The sequence below is a fragment of the Neofelis nebulosa genome, chromosome 5 (genome assembly GCF_028018385.1).
Source record: "Neofelis nebulosa isolate mNeoNeb1 chromosome 5, mNeoNeb1.pri, whole genome shotgun sequence".
Taxonomy (NCBI): Eukaryota; Metazoa; Chordata; class Mammalia; order Carnivora; family Felidae; genus Neofelis; species Neofelis nebulosa.
The window spans coordinates 54,439,850-54,464,677 of record NC_080786.1 but is presented as its reverse complement, the minus strand read 5'-3'; the positions used below and the strand labels follow the sequence as shown (position 1 = coordinate 54,464,677).

The 24,828-nt window shown below is 38.2% G+C and overlaps 2 protein-coding genes across 5 annotated transcripts in view; one reads left to right on the top strand and one right to left on the bottom strand.

Annotated features, from left to right (window-relative positions):
* Positions 1 to 9,578, bottom strand: part of SMC4 (structural maintenance of chromosomes 4) — a 45,183-nt gene extending 35,605 nt beyond the window's left edge. The window contains exons 1-5 of one of the 2 annotated variants that reach the window (XM_058730347.1): positions 9,424 to 9,578; positions 8,135 to 8,278; positions 7,075 to 7,253; positions 6,443 to 6,634; positions 4,782 to 4,958 (exon numbers count right to left, since the gene is read on the bottom strand). In XM_058730347.1, the coding sequence (XP_058586330.1) occupies positions 4,782 to 4,958; positions 6,443 to 6,634; positions 7,075 to 7,253; positions 8,135 to 8,273 (687 nt within the window). In that variant the 5' untranslated portion in view covers positions 8,274 to 8,278; positions 9,424 to 9,578. Of the gene's footprint in view, positions 1 to 4,781; positions 4,959 to 6,442; positions 6,635 to 7,074; positions 7,254 to 8,134; positions 8,279 to 8,755; positions 9,187 to 9,423 lie in introns of those variants that run through there. The other variant, XM_058730348.1, reaches the window with a different exon arrangement.
* Positions 9,579 to 9,912: 334 nt separating this feature from the next.
* Positions 9,913 to 24,828, top strand: part of IFT80 (intraflagellar transport 80) — a 133,883-nt gene continuing 118,967 nt past the window's right edge. For 2 of the 3 annotated variants that reach the window (XM_058730351.1, XM_058730350.1), the window contains exon 1: positions 9,913 to 10,046. The gene's annotated coding sequence lies outside the window, so the exon portion shown is untranslated. The remainder of the gene's footprint in view (positions 10,047 to 24,828) is intronic. The other variant, XM_058730352.1, reaches the window with a different exon arrangement.

Genomic DNA, 24,828 nt, shown 5'->3' with positions numbered 1-24,828 from the left:
TTACCACCTGCTACTATTTGCTTTCTAAGTTTCAACTTAGGGCAATAAGCTCCATACATTTCAAAAAAATTTTTAAAGCATCAACCTGAATTTAAAGTTTAAGGCTCTAAATCACAAATAATGGTAGCATGAAGACACAAAGTCTCAAGTTACTATGATGCTAGCATCTGAAGCCTGCAAAGTTTTATAGGTCTCCATAGTTATCTCTAGTTTCTTAGCTTCAGTAGACCTGAATAAGGTTTTACTTTTTTTGTTATTTACTACAAACTTCCTATGGTTTTAAGTTATATTCATATTGTATTAGAGACATTACACAACCCTGTAAAATATCAACTATCATTTTTAAGAGTAACATAAAAACTGCAAACATATTTCAATATTTGTAATACCAAGGGCTTATATCTTAACTTCTTACAGTGTGACAAATCAGGATACTGTGATTCAGTTACACCATTTCTTTGATAATCGATTTTACAAAATATAGATTAAATATCTGAGAAATAGTGATGTTCTTCTTATACAAATGGAATCCAAATTTTAGCAAGCATGAACCATAAGAAATTCAAGTACACAGCTATCAAACTTTTTTTCCTAATAACGCCTGAAGGATTCTTCTCATACAGGTATTTGCATTAAAACTAAAAGGCCCCAAATTACTAGGCTTTGAGTTTTTATTTTCTCTTGATAATCTTTTTATTTTCTCCATTTTCCACCATACTATTATTGTCCTTTACCTTCTGCTAATAAATTTTTATTCTAATTTGCTCTTTGTGAGCTACCAGAGGCCAACAAACCAAATGACCAAGGTAGTATCTGCCTCAAATAAGTACATCAACAGAAAGGGTAACGCTTTAGTGGGTGGGCTGCTTGATATCCTGGTTGCTTAGGAGTAGCTTCCTACTTTTTTTCAAGCTGAGGCTATTAAATCAAACACTTGGATAACTTAGGTGCTACGGATAAAGCTAAAAATTCTTTAGCTATAGCACAAATTTATTTGTACAGGCTAAAAGACCACAACCCAAAAAATCTGTATGACATGCCAGCCTTAGAAGTATACAGGAAAGAAAAAGGAAGAAGAAATATAAGTAAAAATTAATCCAACTTCCAAATTACTAATTTGGAAAATTACTAACAGGGGTATAGGTTCCTTTCTATTGATGTACTTAATTTTAGGCACATACTAACCTTGGTGATTTGGTTTGTTGGCCTCTGGTAGCTCACAAAGAGCAAATGAGAATAAAAGTTTATTAGCAGAATGTAGAATAAAAAAAAATCTTGGTTCCTATTTAAAGTTCTAATTTAGGTTTTATAATAATAAAGACAAAAACCATATGAAGTTGAAAACTGACAAAACTAAAATTGCCTTAACAGTTGTAGCTTTTAGGGGTTTACAGAACCACTCCTGAAACAGCAATCTTTAATGTAATTTTGAACCATAATAAAAGCATGAAGGTTGTCATTCTTTTAACTTTTAACATTTGAAAGTTAACATTCTTTTAATTTTTAACATTTGGTGCAAATGCACCAAAACCAATTAAACCTCATTTGTAAATCATAGTTACCATGAAATGCCATGGAGAGCTAATAAAATCCTACTTATTTTCACCAATAGTTATTACAATGTGACAAAGGCTCTCAAATTAAGGTATATATAAATGCGGACATGTATAAACATGAAAAGTACCATGGCCAGTTATAATCTTAACACTTTCTGAAGGCACGTGTAAGTGCTTTCAAGAACAAGAAACAGGGTTTTAACTATCTCTAACATTCACAGCATCTTAGCATAGTGCCCCATTAGGTATTCGTTTGAATAGTCAACTAATGAAATTTAAAATGAATTCAAATACTAGAAATGCCTACTTCAAGAAACCACTAAACCAACTAAACACTGTAAAAAATTTTACCCTTAGGGGCTTCTAAAATTTAGTGGGTTTTTTTTGTTTGTTTGTTTTTTTAACTTTTAGAGACAGGATGAGAGATTGTGTGCATGAGGAGAGGGAGACGGGGGAGAGAGAGGAAGAGAAAAAGAATCTTAAGCAAGCTGCATGCCCAGAGCAGAGCCCAACAAAGGGCTTGATTCCATGACCCTGGGATCATGACCTGCACTGATATTCAACCAAACTGAGCCACTCAGGTGCCCCAAATTTAGTGGTGTTTCATCTTAAAAATAAATTTTCACTTTACTTTAGATTACTTAGGCTGTTAATTACTACCACTGGCCAAACATCTATACATTTTGTTCAAGCTAATCATTTATGTTCTTGATATTATGATGACTCCAAGTTTCCAGCCTTCCAATCCCAGCTAGTTTTAATTTTTTTTTTTTAATGTTTATTTATTTTTGAGACAGAGAGAGACAGAGCATGAACGGGGGAGGGGCAGAGAGAGAGGGAGACACAGAATCTGAAACAGGCTCCAGGCTCTGAGCTGTCAGCACAGAGCCCGACGCGGGGCTCGAACTCACGGACCGTGAGATCATGACCTGAGCCTAAGTCGGACGCTTAACCAACTGAGCCACGCAGGTGCCCCACCAGCTAGTTTTTTAAGAGAGATGTAGGAGAGAACTAATAAAAAACCATATTCTTACTTACCTCCAACTGCTTTAAACTAGTGCAAGAGTCTAAGTTTTTGATAAGGAACTAAATAAAAATCTATAGATTTTGCCACTTTCCCTCAAGCTTTTAAATAGGGCATCATTAGTTCTACCGGTCCAATCCCTGTTTCTTTTTCCTAACAGGTGAACTCCTAAGGTTCCTATCTGTAAACTTAATCAAACGGAAATGAATCTATTACATGGGAAGTAAGTTTACCTTGACATTAAAAATGTTTTAAATAGGGGCGCCTGGGTGGCGCAGTCGGTTAAGCGTCCGACTTCAGCCAGGTCACGATCTCGCGGTCCGTGAGTTCGAGCCCCGCGTCAGGCTCTGAGCTGATGGCTCAGAGCCTGGAGCCTGTTTCCGATTCTGTGTCTCCCTCTCTCTCTGCCCCTCCCCCGTTCATGCTCTGTCTCTCTCTGTCCCAAAAATAAATAAAAAACGTTGAAAAAAAAAAATTAAAAAAAAAATGTTTTAAATAATTTGTTAAAATGACACAAAAAGGGTGAAATTATTATGAGGACAAATGGTTTAAGCATCCTACGTGCTTCAGAGGCACATATTTAATATAAAGTTGACAATTTAAAAATTACTGTTTTTTACTTCTTCAGGAAATTGTGACTTTATTTAGTTTTCTTTATTACTGAATTATGTACAGAAAGGCTGCACCAAGGGGAAAAAAATTTACCCTTGCAAGGGTTAAAATGCAGTCCACTTTAAGGAGTCTTGGCACAGGTGTAAAATTTTGACCGATTATCCCAGGATAGTAAATAGCAAATAAAAAATAAACAGGAGTATAGGTTGCTGCAAAATGGTAGTATCAAATACAGTATTACAGAATGAAATAACTTTTAATCCATAGTTAACCAAACCAAATCCCATAATATGAAGGTCCATAAAACAGTTCAATTTGATTAAACACACACACACACACACACACACACACACGCATGCACACACCTTTAATTCCACATTTATGTAAATTCAATTGTTTAGAATTGTATCTGCAGCTGATTTCCCCTAACATTCATTTTCAAATAAGTCTGGGTTACAGAAGTATTACAAATGCACTGTGCCTGGTAACAAAAGATAGCAATATAAGTCATTCCAGAATAATGAGAACCAATTGAGAACACTCAGTTATCCTAATGAAACTTTTAGTATCAAAATTCCCAACTTACTTTAAAATCAGTCATAAGACTTATTAAATAATATCAGCAACTATTTTAAATCACAATATAGGTTTGCTTTTATTATTACGCTCTTGAGAGATTCTGGATAGAACACAGGAAAAGAAAGTAGCTTCCAATCAAAAAGGAACTTTAATGTACCTGATAAAGTCATGTTTTACATTGATAACTTTTTTTAAAGGTAAGATAGGGAAGAAAAAGTATTTTTCTTACCAAGCAAGGCTGGTAAAACATATCTTTAATAAAGAAGACAGGGTTTCTAATAAAATTCAACCTAAGACCAGGTACTTAGTTTTATAGCCCTTAAAAAGACTTCAAGAGTTGTAATACTTCAGAATGAAATGTCAGTTACTTTCTGATCTTTCAGTATTTAGTGGTTCAAACAGGCCATTCTAACCAAAACAAAAACCAGCTTGGGTAAGCTTTTAGTTAACCATTGTAGTGTTAAAAAAAAAAAAAAAAAAAAAAAAAAAAAATTAGTAAGGTGCTCAAGTAAAACTGTCAAACACTAAGTGTACAGAGTTCTTTTCATGTTTTTGCTATTTAATATTAGTAGAGATAAAAATAAAATTAAAGGACTATAAAAAGATAATGAATCTCATTTAAAATGTTATCTTAAAGGAAAATACAATCAGTAATAACAAATAGCTGTTATATCCCTGTCACGCTAAAGCAGCACAATAATATTGGTGTTTAATACTTATTTCACTACGCCAATATTTACGTGCTGCTAGAGCGGAACAAGTATGTCAGTCCATCCAAACATAAAATGTGCGTCTTACAGTGAAAAAATAATTTTGAATGAATTTCCTTAAATTTCTAGAGCAGCAAATAATGATTCGCATCTTGACTAGTATGTAAACCATGATGTGCTGCTACAGTACTTTAAGGCCTCAAAAAGTACAGGATGCATCCAACAGGGGGATACCCCTCTAAACTTTATTGAAAAAAAAGTAACGAGTAAGAAGATGTCTAAAATCTTTAATAAACTCACCTGTAAGATTAAAAATCTATTATGGTCCAAGTCAATTCCATGACTTCGAAGAAGATTTCCAACATCCTTAAACGTTGTCTTCTTCCCACTTATGTGATAGACAGAAGTATTGTCTCTGTAGGCAGTTCTGGATACATAGAAATTACTGTTAGGAATGACTTCATAATCATCCCCTTCCTGTTTTGTGGAAAAACAAAACCAGAAAACAATTGTTGGTATTAAGTCACAGATCTGCACCAAATTTCACTCTTCATATTGAAACTAATTCTATGGATTAAAAACTTCAATTGAACATGCACATAAACTGGCAATATTTCTCAGAAATAACCCTCTTATCAAAGAATAGTTTCCAAGTTGTTTGATCCCTTTCCTCATAGATCACAAAAACCATAAAGCCAAACAAACAGAAACAAAACAAAAAACCCACTTCCAAACAAGCCTAAAACTCTACTGACTGAAAAAGAGTATTTGAAGGGGTACAAGAATCTCACCGTATCTGAAATAAACTCACTCCAACTATTAAACCATGTTGACAGATTAAATTACTAGTCCACTTAGAAAAGCTGCAAGAAATGATCCAAAGAAAGGAAGGTAGGAATGGCGTAACTTGGCTTAGCTTTTGTCTTTTTTTTTTTTGGTAAACAATATGCCATTGGAAGGTATAAACAGTTGCAAAGAACGGACAACTACATTCCCCCAATTTTTAAAAAAATCAACTGGATTTTAAAAAATGATGTGCAAATCTACTTTAATAGTAAAACTTGCTTTCCCTTAAAAGCTTTGTCATTTTGACAAACGGCTTTTAAAATTTACACGAATCGAACATAATTATAATACGCAATGAAATCAAACCTGATTTAGTGGCAATCTAATTTTCCAACCTAAATTGTACAATAGAAAAGCACTAAAAAACAAAATTAATACAGATACCATGTAAATTTAACTAAAGCCCTTTATATTAAAAAAAAAAATCTAAAATACAAAACTTAGAATCCAAATCACATCCTTGTTTCATTATGGAGTTTTCTGTATTTTTAGGTTCCAACTAGTCATTTTTAAGCCATGAATTTCCAAAGTTAATTATTAGATGAGAAAAAAAACCAATACCAACCGAACCAGAACCGCGTAGATAATATAGACACTTTAGCTAAAATTGTTTCCTTTTCTAGAAAACACATGTATTAACCCTTCCCCTGTTTTAAAAGGGTAAACTGAAGTAGAGTTCTTTCACATTACAGACACACAAGACTACTAATATTAATTAAAATAATGGAGATGATAAAGTTAGTCATCGGTTACATTTTCAAGTTTAGGTAATTTATCTGAAAGCAATAAAAACATAACTTTATACTGAAAGAATGCCTGTGTTGGCACTCAACATACTAAAACTGCTCAATGTTTTATTCTAAAGTAGCTATCATGAGCTACTTATAATTCATTGCCCTGGCTAAAAATTTTAATATTTTAATGGCTGCCACCACCACTACTCAAAGAAAATATGATCTTGGAAGTAACGAAATCAGTATCCATCCATTCTGCTTTAACCATACACTAATTTTTAAAAGCCTATTTAAGCCAAAAATAATAAATGTGCAATGTATGGAAATCCTGTGTTCCACACTTGAGGCTGTAAATAACTAAAACAGTCAGAAGTCCCTTACCTTATCAATTATCTTCTGAAAATGAACTTCTACAGTACAACTCTGAATATCCTTGTGTTCATCAGAATTGTGAATAAGCACTGAAAGTTTTTTAGATCTTATTTTTTGTGCTCGATAGCCAAACACAAAAAGCATAGAATCAATAACATTGGATTTGCCACTGCCATTTGGCCCAATAATACAGGAAAAGCGCTGCATAAAAAGAACAGTAAAAAAATTAAATTGAAGTTAAAGAAAAGGTCATACCATACTGATTTTAATTTAAAACGCTTGCCCTTTTTACTTGCAGCGAAACTATTAAGTAAAAGTTTTCATTTCAACTTGTTTACTTATATCATATTCTCGATAACAAGCTTCAACGCTTTAAAGAACACCTAATTCTAGCTTGTTTTCTTTATAAAATTCATTCTAATAAAGAAAATAGTTCCTTCAAACAAAAAACTCACCAATTCTACTCAGTGAGGAAAACTTAACAGCTAAAGAGGTACCAAACATAACCAGGATAAACAAAAACCAATTTCAGTTGTTAAAAAACACAGGAAAAATACCATGTGTTATCAAGCAGGATAAATATGATAAAAATTGAAATATACACATTACCCTATTAATAGTTATTTAAAATGGTCAAATACCTTATGAAAAGGTCCCAGAATTTTTTCCCCAGCATAGGATTTGAAGTTCTGGTTTACAATATGAGTTATCATTAGCCGAGGAGCTCCGGCTTCATTGGCCATTGCTGGAGGCGGGGGAGGAGGGATGCTATTCAAAATCTCTTCTAAACTTCTATTATCAATTTCCTCACTTGGTGTCTCTAAGTCAGTCAAAGGAAAAGGAGGGCAAGGGGGGAAAAAAAGCCTGCATTAGTGCAATTAGTTCGGAGGACTACTGCCTGCTAATCTTTGGGGAAATGTTATTTATGAACCCTAGGAATCTGTATTTTCCACTTTAAATGTAGTATTATCCTAAACTCAGGAGAAATGAGAATTTCAGCTTAGTTTTATATAAAAAGAAATTCTTAAAAGAAACGCCACCAGTCACAAAATCCCACAAAAATATATCTCTTAAGAGTTAAAACACTACAACATAAAGCAAATCTGGGAAAACCACAACAACCCGATTCTCTGTTCCACGTCTAAACAGGTGGTTAAATCCTAAGGTTCTAGATCCAACTTCCTCCGTATCTGAGCACCAGGAACCCTCACTTTGGACACTCAAAGAGCTCCAGCGGCACTGTCCCAGGGGCTGCCTAATGTCATCTAATTCCTGTACTCACAAAAGCTACAGTAGTTTCGAGTAAATTATCATCTCTTTAAAAACAATTTAAGACCTGGGAGGTTGTTAGCGTCAAACAACTTTAACATACAATAAAGTTAATTCTGTCTGGAACAAAATCCACTAGCTATTGGCTGACCATGTCGATTTCCGCGGAAATAAAAGGCCACAAACAGAAATTCATAACTGCAGCCACGAACTTGCCCCAATCCCCTCCGGCACCGTTACAAGCGAAATTGCACGACCACTCCAATCTCTGAAAATCCCACCAGCTTCTTGAGCTGCTCCTCTTGACCTACAGACGTCAACTCCGCAGCCCCTCACCTCCGCGCCCCCAAACACCAACCAGTCCCGGATTGGGCGCTGACCCACCCGGGTCTACCATCGCGCTTTCCTGCCGAGTCGCGGCGGGGTACTCACCTGCGGTAGCAGGGGCCGGGCTGCCCGCGCGGCCAGGCGGGGGTTCCGGCTCCGCGTCGCTACTGGTGCCGTCCGGGGAGTGCGGCGGCTCTTCTCTTCTGCGCCGGGCGGTGGAAGGCTGGGTGCCTTTACGGGGCATGGTCGCTGGGGCAGGGGGAGAGCCGGGAGCAAGTCAGCCCGCCGGGCTGCAGGGCCAGGCCGGTACACTTCCCGCCGGCCCCCGCGTTGCAACCGACTAAGCCCCTACCCCACCCGACTCGGGAGGAAACTCCGTCCATCCGTTTCCGAGAGCCCCTTTTAAAAATCCCCGCTCGACGCCAGCGGGTGCTCGTTAAACAAGGCACATAAAACCCAAGTGCCAAAAAGGCGGGATTCGTCTTAAGTCCGAATCAAGTGGGAAAACCTAGACGTGCTCGGTAATCAAGCAAGGATAGAACTGCTTAAGTTCTTTATATTTTCCTAATGGCTCCTCACCCTCATCCTCCCACAGTATAAGGGTGTAAGAATATTTTCCTTTGATTTCCTAACGAAATAATTCCCATAAGCCGGCATTTACTGACATTCCCACGCTCTCGGGGCTAGGGGAAGCAAGCGCACAGACTTTGTTGAGAGTTCTATTACCTTCAGGTTTGAGAGACCATCAACTCTTCCTAAGGTACCTAAGACTAACGGGCGACTCGCCGCCCACTTTCCCCGCCATTTAGCTCTTGGCGCCGTTGACGGCCCGAGGGCTTCCAAGTCTCCTTGCCACCGTCCGACCCGGAAAGGCGGCCGGAGACTGGGGTGGACCACTCTCGACTTCTAAATCGGACACAGGCAGCGCCTGCTCCAGTTCAATCGTCTTGGGGTGGTGGGGTTTGTCTCTCCGGGGCCCGCTGCGGAGTCTCGTTGGACAATAAACTACAAAAGGTCACCAGTAAGGGCTCAGACCCGGTGATTAGTCCCTTGAGAGAAGAGAGGTCAGGGGGCCGGGGCACGGGAGACGCCCTTGCCCCGAGAGACTAGGATTTCTGAGAGGAGATCCGCAAGGCTTAGAGTCCGCGTAGTCCCGCATCCCCGCCGACAGACGCTTAAGTAGCTCAGGGAAGTGGCGCCCGCGCGAAGCGCGCGGGAGTCCCGACTGCCGGGAGGCGGCCGAGGGGGGAGGGGTGACAGCGAGAGAAATCTCCCGGCGGCAGCCTCAGCCCAGACTTCGGCTGCTCCAGCTCAAGGCCTCTACTTTCCAGGCGCCCGCAGACGGGGCAGGAAGTAAAAGTGTGACAACCTGATCAGGAAAAGAAGTACTTTACCTGCGGGGCAGCCCAGTCAGATCAAAGCTGGAAACCGTTGTACAGCACCCCCGCTCCTACCGGTGTTTCGGCTCCGGGTCCTTCACTCGAAAATGGCGCCTAAAATACAAACTCGAACGGAAATTCGTTACAAATGCGCGCAATGCTTTCTGGGAATCACTAATTTGAAAAAAATGCGGCGACTACCACCGCCATCTTCTGGTCGCGTACACGCCTGCGTGAATCCTTGGCGGGACCCTGGCGGCCGGAGACGTTTCTAAGTGAAAACGCGGAGCGAAACAGTTTTGCCTGAGGCCTACGGCAACAGTACTCTTATAAAAATATTAAAAAAAAAACAAAAAAAACAAAACACCTCGAATTGTAGAGGTTTGAACAAGAGGGAAAAAAATGTAGGGCTCCACCCCCTAGGTGGCGGGGGGGGGGGGGAGGGAGGGGCTCAGTCGTCCCCTAACGTCCCTTAAAGAGAGAGCGGGCTTGGGTGACCCGCGGCGCGGTAGTATCGCGAGAAGAAGGAGTGTGCGTAGCTCTTAGAAATCACTATGGTGACAGGGAGGTTGGGAGGCTTCTTGGTAACTGGTCCCAGCTCTGTGGGAAAAATCGCCACTGCTTTCCTGCAACTTAAGGTAAATCTCTTTACCTCTGGACTTAGGAAAGGGTTTGGAAATTGTGGCCATCAGTGGATCCCACCATACCTGTTTTAATAGTGCATGCGGCATAGGGCATCAGTTATTTTCCGTCTCCCTGGAAGCAGTGGGGCTCTGGACGTAGCTTTTGGGATCCGAAGCAGGAAGCCCAGAGTTTGGAGGGAGTAGAGGGACAAGAAGAACAGAAAACCTGGATTGGAGAATAATAGTATAGTCTACATGTGAATAGCAAACTAATTTCGAATTTATTGGTGTTAGGTCATTAGTGTCACTAGTGAAAGGAAATTTCGGGCTTTTAAAATCATTTGAAAGATTTCGTAATGGAAGAAATGATTTGTCGGTGTCATCTGATTGTCTTTATGAGAAAATTATCAGTGGGCAAATATTTCTCAAGCAACTTGAATGCGTTACACTGTACAAGGTATAATAAGGATTATTAAGCAAATATTCCTGTTCCCAGAGAATTTAGTTTTGTTAGTCAATTTTTAACCTGGAGTCTGTAGTCCTGGTGGTAAGGTGGTTGAGATTCAGTGGAGTTCCTGACACTCCCACGGTCCCACGCTAAGTTGTATGCGGAATTCCGTGTGTTTGTGCATTTTTCTGGGGAGTTAGTTTTCCCAGCACTTTGATCAGATTCCCAAATCCTAATCCCCCGTTATGTTAACCACTGGTTGATTTGACTATCTCCTATAAGTATTTATTCAGCGATGCTTACGTAGTTGACATTGAGAACTGGGAGCCGTTTTACCCCCCTTAACCTTTGCATATCTAGGGCTGACATACTGAATCACTGATAAGTCTGCTTTATGAATGAATTTACATTAACATTCTAAGTAAGTATTGCAAGTCTGACCCCAGGAGCATTATGTCAGGTTCAGTGATTCTCAAGAGGGGTGTAGAGAACACTCCCTGCCAACTGTAAGAATTTGGTGAGGTTCAGAGAGACTGGTGTGGTTTGCAGGAGCATTGACTCCATACTATACTATACCTTTAAAATTGAAAAAAATAATTATTGTTTTCATATGACAAAGTATAGACACTAAAACTCAATGAAAAAAAATTTGACTGTTGGTTATATCAAGAAAATGTAGTGATTCTCTTTGAAAGTTTCTGGAATCATTTGGATTTTTGAAGTTTGTAAAATACTACAAAATCTGAGTTGGAGAGATCAACCATGAAAAAAGCAAAAACTAGACCAAACTGAGTGGTGTATAAGGGTCACAGATCACAATGTAGTAGAAAGATGTAACATAACAAAATCCCAAATCCCATCATTTTTTTTAACCATATGCTTGGATAATTTACAAAATTTATCAATTTTTCTGAGACTATCATGAAATCAGGATATAATGCCTACCTCATAGAACTATTTATAATTTTCTCTAACACATATGCTGTAAGCATTTGATATTACTATGTTTACAACACTGACCTTATTAGGGCATGTGCTAAGGATGAATAATGGGATGTCAAGTTAAAAGATCAGCTTATGAAGGGTCTTGACAGCCAGATTTTGGATGGTAGATATGATATAGAGGAAACACCTATTAGAAAAATTTTGAGCGAAGGAATGACTTGATAAAAAAGAAAAAAAAATAACACCAGTTATATGGGATGTGTTAAGACAGGAAAAAGATGTAGATCAGGCATAGCCTTATTATGTGGAAGGTGAAAAGTGCTTATACAGTAGAATGGAAAAAATCCAGGCACATTTAGGAGGAAAAATATACAGCTTTTCTGGTTTTTAATGGTTAAGAGTCTAAACACTTAAAGTCAGTCAGATACTATTCTTTGTTGGTGAATTCCTGAATTAGTGATGAGGGGATAGAAAGAAAAATAAGTTAGAGATAGTTCTTGGTTTTACTGTCTTTGATGATCGCTCTAAATAACAGTAGGTCTTAATGACAGATGAGAAAGAAATGTTATTTCAATAAATCAAGTTACCTATGGCTTTAGATTTAGTGGAGCCTAACCATGCCCACTCAGAACAAGTTTTTGTGTTTTTTTTTATTCTTTTATGTTTATTTATTTTTGAGAGAGAGACAGAGTGTGAGTGGGGGAGGAGCAGAGAGCGAGGGAGACACAAAATCCGAAGCAGGCTCCAGGCTCTGAGCTGTCAGCACAGAGCCCAATGCACGGCCTGAACCCACAAACTGTGAAATCATGACCTGAGCCGGAGTCGGATGCTTAACTGACTGAGCCACCCAGGTGCCCCAGAACAAGTATTTTTAAAACATGTTTAAGCCAGATTGTATGATGTAGCAAAGACATAGCAAACAGCTACAGAGTAGACTTAAATCTAAAGTGAAAGTAGGACACTTAGAACAGGTGAAGAAGTGATTTGGGAAGAGATTAGAGTCAAGAAAAAAGACTTGATTGATCCCTTCCAATACTTTGGATACTTCTCATGAAATTAACAGTTTAATTATAAAAAAAAGCTGGTCAGATTGGGATGACTAACTTACAGTCATTTGGGAAAGTAAAGCAAGTCTCATCTTTCTGATCCAAAATCATCTACTAACAACCATTATGTGTAATTTCAGGCAGTCTGAGAACAGAACCCTCACTTTTTACATTTTAAAAGTGAAACTGTACCACATAGGAAGAAATAAGAATAAATTCAAAGAGAACAATTGGAATTAGAATTCAAATCCACATTTGCAATTCCTTAAGTGCACAGTTAAGTTTTGTTGTCATCATAATAATGTTTTTGGGGGTTCCTGGGTGGCTCAGTTGGTTAGGTGCCCCCTCTTGATTTTGGCTCAGGTCATGATCCCAGGGTCAGGGGATTGAGCCCTGCTTAAGATTCTCTCTCTTCCTCTCCTTGTGCCCTTCCCCCACGCACACTCTCCCTCTCCCTCTTTCTCTTTCACTCCCCAAAAAAAGAAAAATGTTTTTTGTCTGTCTTCTAATGTGGTTTCAACATTCATAAAGTCTGATATTAGATTTGTGGATAAACCTTTAAAAATATTAATCAAGTTTTAGTTAATTATAAATATTTGGATTAATTAGATATTAATAAATAAAAATGAATAAATAAACATGGGTTTATGTAAGTAATGAATAAATACTTAGAGAATTTGTTCAAGATTAATAAATTGATTGGGACTGACCAGCTCAGTCAGTGGAACGTGTGACTCTTGACCTCAGGGTCAAGGTTCAGCCCCAAGTTGGGTGTAGAGATTACTTAAAAATAAAATCTTTAAAAAGGAAAGATTAATAAATTGACTATAGAACAGCATAGATAATGGTGTATATTCATCTTGATAATATAATGTTATACATTTACATATTATACATTTTATATATGACACATATGCATATGTATAATACGTGTGTGTGTATATATATGTATATACATGCACTTCGTATATTAGTACATTAATGTTATTGAAATTCTCACCTATCTTAACACAAAAAAAAGGAAGTGAGGAAATGGAATGGTTTTCTGGGTAAAGACTGTTTTGAAAAATGAGTTTGCTTTTATTCATGTAGGTTGGAATTAGGAAAGATATATCCAGTGGGCAGCAGAGAAAGAGAATATAGGTTAGGGAAGAAAATAGGATGAGATGATACTATGTGAATGGTTGAAACATAAAAATAGATTAGTTTTTAAGGTTGTAAATAAAGAGAGAATAGCACCAGAAACTGTCACTTCTTAGAATCTAGAAAGAAATGATTATGTAATGTCTCAGGATTCTAGATTACAGGTAACAAGAAAACCTAATCTAAATTGTCTTGAGAAAAAATAAATTGGCTTCCATAATCGAAAAATCAGGTGAGTGTCACTGGATTTAGTGTTCAAATAAAGACACAGGATTTCTTTGCTCTGCTTTGCATTCCGTTGTCTTGGCATTACTCTCATATAGTGGTCTCTGGCACCTACAGGCCCTTCCCTTGGTGTGGTAAGATGGCTATGGTAACTCCAGCCTCAAATCTTCTAAAATTAAAGACCAGGGGTAAGGAGAGTTTTTCTTCTCCATCATTTATTTGAATAAAAGTCCTGGGCCACCTGTGAAACAGTCTCTGTGCAAAGGGAATGGAATGTTCTAATTGGCTTTAGTCTCTCTCATGCTGGCTTCACTGAAGCCACATGGGCTAAAAGTGGGGTAGTGGAGAAAAATTCTTTGTAGCTAGGAAAAGAGTGAATGTATGTAGAGTGACAAAAACCAGTTTTCACTATGAATAGCTAATAATTATTTAGTTCTTACTATGTTCCAGGCACTTTACTGGATATTTTATATACATTTAATCATAACCAACCTGTGAAGTAGGTATTGTTAGCCCTATTTTATATAAGGAAGAAAACAGAATACAGTATCTGGAAGATCAGTAGGTAAAAGTTTCAATAAGAGGGTCAAATACAGTAGAGACTTTAAAGAGAATGAGAATGGTGATCCTATGAAAAAAAATTATTAGTTTTTTTTTTTCAAATGCAGAAATGTGTAAAGAAAACTGGGCCATCATCCAATCAGATAACCCTATGCTAAATATATAAGTGTATAGACATATAAAATACTATGAACATGGTAAAAACTTTAAACAGTACAGAAACAGGGGCGCCTGGGTGGCGCAGTCGGTTAAGCGTCCGACTTCAGCCAGGTCACGATCTCGCGGTCCGTAGTTCGAGCCCCGCGTCAGGCTCTGGGCTGATGGCTCAGAGCCTGGAGCCTGTTTCCGATTCTGTGTCTCCCTCTCTCTCTGACCCTCCCCCGTTCATGCTCTGTCTCTCTCTGTCCCAAAAATAAAAATAAAAAAAAAAAAAAAAAAAAAAAAAAAAACGTTGATAAACAGTACAGAAACATAAAATGATCATTAAAAGCCTCCCTTCTCATCCCAATGTCACTACCCTCACGGAGGTCTCCTTTGTCTTGCTCCTCTTCCTAGAAAAATGTTTTAAAATACACGAGCTTAAACATATATCCCTTTTTATTTATACAAAAAAGTGTGTTTTATATAATACTGCTAACTTTGCTTTTGTCATTAAACATTATAGACATCTTTCTGTATCAGTACATACAGATTCAATACACACAGATTCATTTCATTTTTTAAATAGTTGCACAGCACTTTAGCATATTGCTGACTGTGGTTCTTTTATGCTAGGTGATGAATTAAAAGGATGAACGAAAGATGACTTCTTATTCCAGATTTGAGAATCACATGGTTTATAGGCTAGAATTTGTCAGGTCACCCTGCAAAAGGATTATAAATATAGCAAACAAGAATAATAAAAGTCTGGTTGGCAAGAGCTAGGTATAATCATAGCTAGAATTGCAGGGAAATGTAAATACCACAGCATACACATATACTTTAGCAAATGCATACAGGAATTGGAGTGGGATGGGGTTGGAGGTCTTTAGTAATTGAACTCTATGGCCTTTCATAAGCCTGCTTCCTTTGCTTGTTATGACTTTGAATCTGTCCCTGGAAATGATGAGCCTGCTTCTCTCTTCCCTGCCAGGCAAGAAATCTTAGCTCTAGTCTGCAAGTTATTTTTTTTTTAAAGTATTTATTTTGAGAGAGAGAGAGAGAGAGAGAGAGCGAGCAGGGGAGGGGCAGAGAGAGAAGGAGAGAGAGAATCCCGCAGGCTCCTCACTGTCAGTGCAGAGCTGGATGCCAGACTGGATCTCACCAACTGTGAGATCATGACTTGAGCCGAAATCAGGAGTTGGAAGCTTCACTGACTTGGCCACCCACGTGCCCCAAGTCTGCAAGTATTTTTATGGTGGGACAAACCTGAGTAAAAGATCTGCCTCTCTCTCCCTCCTTGCTTTCCTGGGAAAGAGTCACAGGAGTCTGATCAGAGCTATCAATTTAGAAAACTGTTCATAAAAATTGCGCTTTTAAAAATAGGGACTTGGGTAGTCAAAAATAGGGACTTGGGTATTAGTTTTAATCAATACCCAAATGTTAGCTAGTATGCAAATGACCCAAACAGAACTTGGTATGATCTAGCTCTTGTGCTTTATCTATTCTTCACATTCCTGTTCACTACTGAGGCTTGTCTATTTCTTATCTATAAGTTGATAAATTATGCCTTCCCTCTTTCCTGCCTAAAATTTTTCTCATTTTGTTAGTGATTCTACCTCTTAGTTTTAATTCTTAAATCTAATTCTTTTTTTCCATTTTTTGTAAACCATTTAACCATTTTTAAGTGTATAGTTCAGGGGCATTAAGTACATTTATATTATTATACTACTATCACTTCCATCTATCCACAGAACTCTTCTCATCTTGCAGAACTGAAACTCTGTACTCATTAAATAATAACTTCTCATTCTTCTTCTCCCCTGCCCCCAGCCCCTGGCAACCACCACTCTACTTTCTGTCCCTATGAATTTGACTACTCTAGGTACTTCATGTAAGTGGAACATATATTATCTGTTCTTTTCTGACTGGATTATTTCAATTAGCACAATGTTAAGTCTAATTCTTAACATTAATTCTTAGTTCTAGTTTCTTGGTTCTAACCCTGTTTCACATTATAAGTACATATATCCACAACATGAGTCTGTGATTTGTCATAAACATTTAAATTTCATTTTTGATAGAACTATACAGAGTTCTGTAATAAACAGGCTTATGTAGTTGCATAGATATCTTGGGGTGTACATTTGTATGTATATGATAAATTCCTGTGACTAGGAATTATTCCTGAGGCAGATTCCTTATATGATACTTCCATTGGATCAGTAGCTTCTAACCCAAAATAAAGCACAGATGTGTCAGATTGGCGGAGTCTGGGCTACTTGCCGGTGTCCTAGCTGTAAGGAAGGCTAGAGAGGTAATAATTTTTTTTTTATAATGGGGAAAAGACTCATAGCACTCAAAGGTTTTGGAGTGGAGAGCAAAAGAATGAATGACCATTAGCACTAATTTACCTGCCCTTCAGTAATGTATGGGAGTATTTGTTTCTCCATACACCAGCACTGGATTCTGGGTATTTTGTACTTGACCACTCTGATAACAGAAATATGGTAGCTAGTTGTTTTAGTTTTCATTTCTTTAATTATAACTGAGGCTTGTTTCATATTTTTGATTGCCTTCTGATGGTCTGTATATATATTTCTGTGAACTGTTCATTTATGTGTTTATCAGTGTCCATGATCAAATGACTTCATGGGGGACCATGCTGTCTTAGTTATCCTCTACTTCTGTTGTATTGCCAATCTTTCTCTCTCCACTGGTACCTCCTCCTTTGCTCCCAAACATACTGAGGTCTATCCTAGTTTAAAAGGCCTTTATAGCTACTATTCTGTTTCTTCCTTTAGCCTCTACACTTAAATATCATTATATGTACACTCATATACCTTTAACTTCTACACTTATGAGCTATGCCTGCTGATTCCATTTTATTGTATGCAAGGATGGTTTTAGTTGCAGAGGATATAGGAATGAACTAAATACAAAAATTCTTACACTTAAGGAGCTTACATTTTAGAAGGGGAAACGGTAAGTAAAATGCATAATATGGCAAATGGCCTTAAATAGGGTATACAGAGAAGGCTTTACTGAGGTGACTTTGGGGGAAAGATGTAAATGAGGGTAGAGGAGTAAACCACGCAGCTATGGGGGAGGTGCAGGGATTTCAGAGAAAGAATACAAGTACAAAGGTCCCAAGGCAGGAGCATGCTTAGTATGTTAGAAGAAAAACAGAGGTTCATGTGGTTGGAGCAATTTGAGTGAAAAGAGTGAGGAAACAGGTGAGGTCAGAGAAATAATGGGTATATTAGGGCTCTCCAGAGAAAGAAGAGTTGATGTTGTAGTCTTGAGTCCAAAGGCTGGAAACTCAGACAAACGTTCTGTGTTGCAGTCTGGAGGCAGAATTCCTTCTTTAGCAAACTATGGTCTTTGCTCATAAGGCCTTCAACTGATTAGATGGAGCCCACTCACAGTATGCAGGCTAATCTGCTTTACTGTAAGTTGACTGATGTAACTGTTAAACACTTCTAAAAAATACATTTACAGCAACATTTAGACTAGCATTTGCCCAAATAGCTGGGCACCATTGTGTAGCCAGGTTGACACATAAAATTAACCATTAGAGGAATTAGATTAATAAAAGCATTGAACACCATTGTAAGAACTTTGTTTTAACTCTGAGTAAGATAGAAAGCCATTAGAGTATTTTCAGCAGAGAAATGCCATGATCTATTTTAAAGCAGTCACTTTGGCTGCCATGGTGAGTACAGATCATGAGGGGTTTAGAGGCCAACTAGGAGGTTATTATAATTCAGGTTAACAAATGGTAGCACCTTGAACTCGAGTCATAGCATTGGGAGTGGTGAAAATCAGATATTCTGAAGACAAAATGTAAAAGTTTTCATTTTTAAAAATTGGATTTGGATGTAAGAGTCAGTGGTAATTCTAAAGTTTTTGGCCTGTGCAAGTGGAAGAAAGGAATTACCATTTACTGAGATGGGTAAGGCTGTGGAAGGAGTGAAGTTGGAGGAAAGATCAGGAGTTTTATTTGGATCCCAAGTTTGAGATGTCTGTTAGACATTCAGATAAGTTGTCAAATAATCAGTTAGATATAAAAGTCAGGTTCAGTGGAGAGGTCTGAACTGGAGATAAGAAATTGTAAGTTGTCACTATGTAGTCAATATATTTGACTTTGTAGTAAGCCATGAAACTAGGTGATATCACCATGGTGATGAGTGTAGTTATAGAGGAGGTACAGAGACTGAGCCCACAGTTTAAGGTTGGGAAAATTAGGAGAAAAGGCTGGTGAAATTTATTTACTCTATAATTCTGCAATTCCTTTCCTTGCCTAAACTGCCCATGGAAGTAGATCCTAACAGATTGAAAAGGAATCCCACAGAGTTCCATGTGCTCTTAGGAAGGTTGCTTCTTCCTCCCTTACAAAATGCTGCATCAAACTACAAACTACCTAAGAGGCCAGTTCCAGAAAGAAGGCAACAATTTAAATTGCCTATCCACCTTCCCTTGAAAGACCATTGGAACTATTCCAGCATACCTTACATCCGTGTATACATCAGTCTCCACATTTATGACTCTTAATTCCCTGTGTTAGTTCATTATTAGGTTTAGCCATTGATGATGGTAACTTACACGTGATAAAACTTTATTCTCTATCTGCGAATAGGTGATACAAGGCTGATAAGACTCTCCACAAGGTCAAGAATCTTGGTTCCTTCTATCTTGTTGCTGCTTTGTCATACATGGCCTTGATAACATAGCTTGAGAGTATTACTCTTTTTATTTTTTTAATGTCTTTATTTTTGATGGGTGCCTGGGTGGCTCAGTTGGTTAAGCATTGGGCTCTTGGTTTTGGCTCAGGTTGTGATCTCGTGGCTCATGAGATGAGCCATGTGTGGGGCTCCATGCTGACAGTGTGGAGCCTGCTTGAGATTCTCTCTCCCTCTCTCTCTGCTCCTCCCCTCTTCTCGCTCTCTCTCTCAAAATAAACTATTGTTTATTTATTTATTTTGAGAGAGAGAGCACACGTGAGGACAGGGTAGGGGCAGAAAGAGAGGGAGACAGAAGGTTCAAAGCAGGCTCTGCGCTGACAGCAGAGAGCCTGATGCAGGGCTCAAACCCACAAACCGTGAGATCATGACCTGAGGTGAAGTCAGACGCTCAACTAACTGAGCCACCCAGGCGCCCCAGGAGTATTACTTTTATTTTCCAATTTTTTTATAAAAAATGTTTTTTTAATGTTTATTTATTTTTGAGAGAGAGAGAAAGAGAGATAGAGAGAGTAGGGGAGGGGCAGAGAGAGATGAAGATACAGAATCCCAAGCAGGCTCCAGGCTCTGAGCTGTCAGCCCAGAGTCAGACGTGGGGCTTGAACTCACGAGCTGCAAGATCACAACCTGAGCTGAAGTCGGACACTTAACCAACTGAGCCACCCATGCACCCCTTATTTTCCAAGTTTTATTTGTCAGTTATATTGTGATTTATAAAATTTTTATAAGAGTTAATAAAATGGCTTCCTTAAGTAACTCATTTACTTTTCATATTGCTGCTGTGGCTAACCACAACTGTTGAGCATTGTTATCTAACCCCCAGAGTGTAAATCCCAGATTGGGACACTAAGTTGATGATGCTGATGGGTTTCAGAATTGTTAATGCCCTATGTGGCCACACTAGTTTTGAGGGCACCTAGGAAACATAGTTTTACTCTAGGTAGCAAGGTGTACAGTAAAAATTCAGATTCTACTACCACAGAAGCAGGGATGAGTGAATATTGGAGGGGCAGCCGGCCATTTCTACCATTTCCCACCATCTGTCCCAAACTCTTAGTTCCTCCCCATCTAAAACTCTACCTTTTTGAACTCACGGTGTGTCATTGGCCAAATCTGCATCCTCAACTTTTACTCTGAATGATTGCTTTACCTTGTTAGTCTAACCTAAATCTGGTTAAATCTAAGGAAATCTCCTTAAATCTAAGGAAACTGCTTTCCCCCTGGCCTCATCAAGTGGAGGCTGTTTTGCCTCCCAGAATCCTATATGTCAAAGGGCCTTGTTCTTCACTGATGTATCTGGACAATTGAGTCTCTTTCTCTTCCTCTTTAAAATTCCCTAGTCCCTTTAAAAGGAGTCCTACCAGATTAAACCATTTTTTATCCTGTCTTTTTGTAGTCAGCTGTAGGTCTCTTTTCTATTTTTCCTCATTCAATGAATATTTTAGCACCTGGCTAGCTGTCTTTATCCCCCACCACTATTATTATCATTATTCTCAGTGATTTAACATCCACAAATAAATCCATTCCTTTCCCTGGCCTCTTGGTTCCTTGATCTCATACACCCACTTTGACAGTCTTAACCTACCTTATCATTACCAATATCTACATTCTCTCCCCAAATCTGTTTTAAGCATCCCGTTGTCTATGTATCTCCACTTATTTTTCTCTGTTTTACTTCCTCTAGAATCTTTTTTTAAAAATGTTTATTTATCTTGAGCGGGGAAGGGGCTGAGAAAAAGGGGAGAGAGAGAATCCTAAGCAGGCTGTGTGCTGTCAGCGTAGAGCCTGATGTGGGGCTCTATCTCATGAACCGTGAGGTCATGGCCTGAGCTGAAGTCAAGATTCTGGCACTTAACCAGAAGATTCTGGTACCCAGGTGCCCCACTTCCTCTTGAATCTTAATGTTGACAATTCTTCAGACTTCCGTACGACTTCTAGACCATTGAAGCTACCACATTTTTATGTTCTAAGTCTTACCTTACACCGTGGTTTTGAATATGATCTTTGTGCTGATAATCCACAAACTAATATCTCATTGAGATCTCCAGCTCTGACCTCTCTCTTGACTCCAAACTTGGATATCCATTTTCTCCTTGAATTCTCCATTTGGATGTATAATGGACACCTTGAACTTAACAAATTCAAGACAGAATTTTTGATATCCTCCTTCCAACCTGTTTCTCACTCCATCTTCCTCATCTCAGTAAATGGCAACTGCATTCTACCTGTTGAAACCTTAGAGTCATTATTTGGCTCTTCTTTCTCTTAAACCCAATACATCGACAAATCCTGTGGAATCGTCTTTCAAAATATTTTCAGAATGTGCCCACTTCATACCATTTGTGCCATTACTACCCTCCTCATTCAAGCCACTTTGATTTCTCTTGTGGATTAGTGAAATCTTAACTGGCCTCTCCGCTTTCAGTCTTGCTCATCCTTGATCTTTTTTTTTTTTTCATACCATCCATATTGCCACTTTAACAATGTAAGTCAGATCATATCACTTCTTTGCTCATAACCCTCTACTGGCTTCTCCATTCATTCAGAAGAAAAACCAAAGCTTTTATCGTGGTTTTCCAAGCCCTTTCATGATCTGTGTGTCCCTCCTCTTTGTTCCCAATTTCCTGCCACTCCCTTCACTCACTTGTGTCTTAGCCATACTGACTAATACTGGCTGTTGTGATCTGACTTAACCTTAAAAGCATTATGGCTGCTGTACTTAGAAGAATTTGAAGTGGTAAGTGTAGGAGCAGGAAGATTAGTTCTGGGTTTACTGCAGTAATGGATGTAGAAGATGATGATGGCTTTGGACTATGATGGAGGCACAGAGAAGTGACCAGATTTGGAGTATATTTTGGTAGCTGGACTATCAGGGTTTGCTGGGCATATTTTTTCCTCTTAAGCCCCATGAATGTTGACCCATACTGGACCAAAAGCAATTTATCAATGATCAATGATTTTTAGTAGCAAAGGCATAGTTGTTCCCATCTGCTTCCCATATAAAGTTGCAAAATAAATCAAGTTAGCTATCCTCTAGAGATTTTCTTACAATTATCTCCCCTACCCCAGCCACTCCCTCTCCCCAAATACTATTGACTGGTCAGATCCTTGGTGACCAGAAAAAAAAGCCTCAGTGCAGTCCTCAGACAGCTTTGCACTTCCCCAAATTGGCTATGCTCGAATACTACTTTTCCATTATTCCTCTCTCCAGTCTCACATCACAATGCACATATTATGCAGATGATCTCAGCAGATGATCTCAGCTAAATAGGATGTATGGGGAAAATCTGTCTGAGCAAGGGAGAATCTTCCCAGTGTTAGAATGCCACCCTCTGATTCCTTGGCACCACGTTTCTGAATGGTTGCAGATACCTTTCTTGTAAACACCATACTGCCTTTACTATTTATATGGGATTATAATATCTTTGGTAAGGAATTATTCTTAAGTGTTATGAATTTCAGCAATTTGAGGTATTTTGATGTAGGATACATCATGTCTTTGCTAAAGGTCTTTTAAGTGTCTGAGTGTAATTATATATTCAGATTGTATATATATTTTCTTATCTATCGTGTTGTCATTTCCAGAAGCAACTATTTCTCTGCCTTTATTCTTTTAAAATCCTTATAAGCTTGGTGAATTTGAATTATTGTGAAAAAGCAACATTTTGTAAATGTTTTTGCTCGTTTCCCCTGTAATTAGAGAAGTTCTGATGAAAGGGAGGAAGGAGTTTTGAGAAAAGTACAAAAGGTGCTCCTAAGGACCAAAAAGTAAGCTTGGAAGGAATGCCTAGGAGAAAGTGTGTTCTTGCTCTGGCTACTATACACAGATGCATACTTCTGAAGAACAGAAATCTCCCTAGGTGAACTAGCAGGAAGAGAAAGGTTTCTGACCCCAATAGCATATTGGTTGACCATAAAACTTCAGATTTTTTTCTGTGGTTTTTTTTTAACAGTCCCTATTGCTACTCTCACCCCGACCTAGTCTAACAAATTTATGAGCAGAGTAAGTGAAAAAGGTGCTCTGAAATACAGCTGTATTTACTACCTTGCTGATCTAAAAGTCTTCTTGAATTTGGGAGAATGAGAAATTATCTAAGGGAGGCCTACTGAATACTTAATCTATACTCAGCACCTCCTTTAATGTACTTAGCAGTAATTTTCTACTTGGTGAAGGGTTGTTTTTTTTTTTCCTTTAAATACACTTTCATTTTTTTTTCTTTTTAGGTTAGTGATATTACTCAGAATTCTGTCACTATAAATTAGACTCAGACAATTTAGCATTTTCTTAGTTTATACCTTTAGTTTTTTTTTTTTTTTTAATTCCAGTATAGTTAACATACAGTGTTATATTAGTTTCAGGTGTACAGTATAGTGATTCAACAATTCTATACATTACTCAGTGCTCTTCATGGTAAGTGCACTCTTTAATCCCCATCACCTTTTTTACCCATCACCCCTCCCACCTCCCCTCTCATAATCATCAGTTTGTTTTTTATAGTTAAGAGTCTGTTTCTTGGTTTCTCTCCCTCTCTCTCTCTCATTTTTTCCCCTTTGTTTTATTTCCCACGTTCCACATATGAGTAAGATCATATAGTATTTGTCTTCCTCTGACCAACTTGTTTTGCTTAGCATTATACTTTCAAGACCCATCCATGTTGCTGCAAATAGCAAGATTTCATTCTTTTATGACTGAATAGTGTTCCATTATATATACATATATGTCTCACTTCTTTTTTATCCTTTCATCTATCAGTGGACACTTGGGCTCCTAACATAATTTAGCTATTATAAATAATGGTGCAATAAGCATAGGAGTACATATATCCTTTCAAATTAGTGTTTTTGTGTTTTTTGGGTAAATACCCAGTAGTGCGATTACTGGATTATAGGGTAATTCTTTTTTTAATTTTTTGAGGAAGCTCCATTTGATTTATATTAGTTTGATGACATGGTTATTTGGGGGAGTATTACTCTTCTTTTTCCATATTTTTATTTGGCAATTATATTGTGGTTTTTATGTAACTTTTATAAGAGATTTATTACCTCTTCCTTAAATAACTCACTTATTTTTCACATTGCCACCATGGCAACCATAACTATTGGGCAGCGTATCTACCTCCAGTAGAATGTACACCTCAGATTGCGGTGCCTGGGTGGCTAAGTTGGTTAAGCTTCTGACTCTTGATTTCAGCTCAGGTCATGATCTCATGGTTTGTGAATTCGAGCCCCATGTTGGGCTCTGCACTGCCAGTGAGAAGTCTGCCTGGGATTCTGTCTCTCCTTCTCTCTCTGCCCCTCCCCTACTCGTGCTCATGCATGTAGGCATGCGTGTGTGTGCGCACTCTCTCTCTCTCTCTCAAAATAAGTAAATAAACTAAAAAAAAAAAAAAGAATGTACACTCAGATTAGACCACTAGGTTGTTGATGTCATAATATTTCCATGTAGGGTCCAGAATTAAGGCCATTAAAATTAAGGCCTTGATCCCTTGATCTGACCTTGGAAATTTATTCTAATGTATAAACCATTCAATAGGACCAATATTGATCTG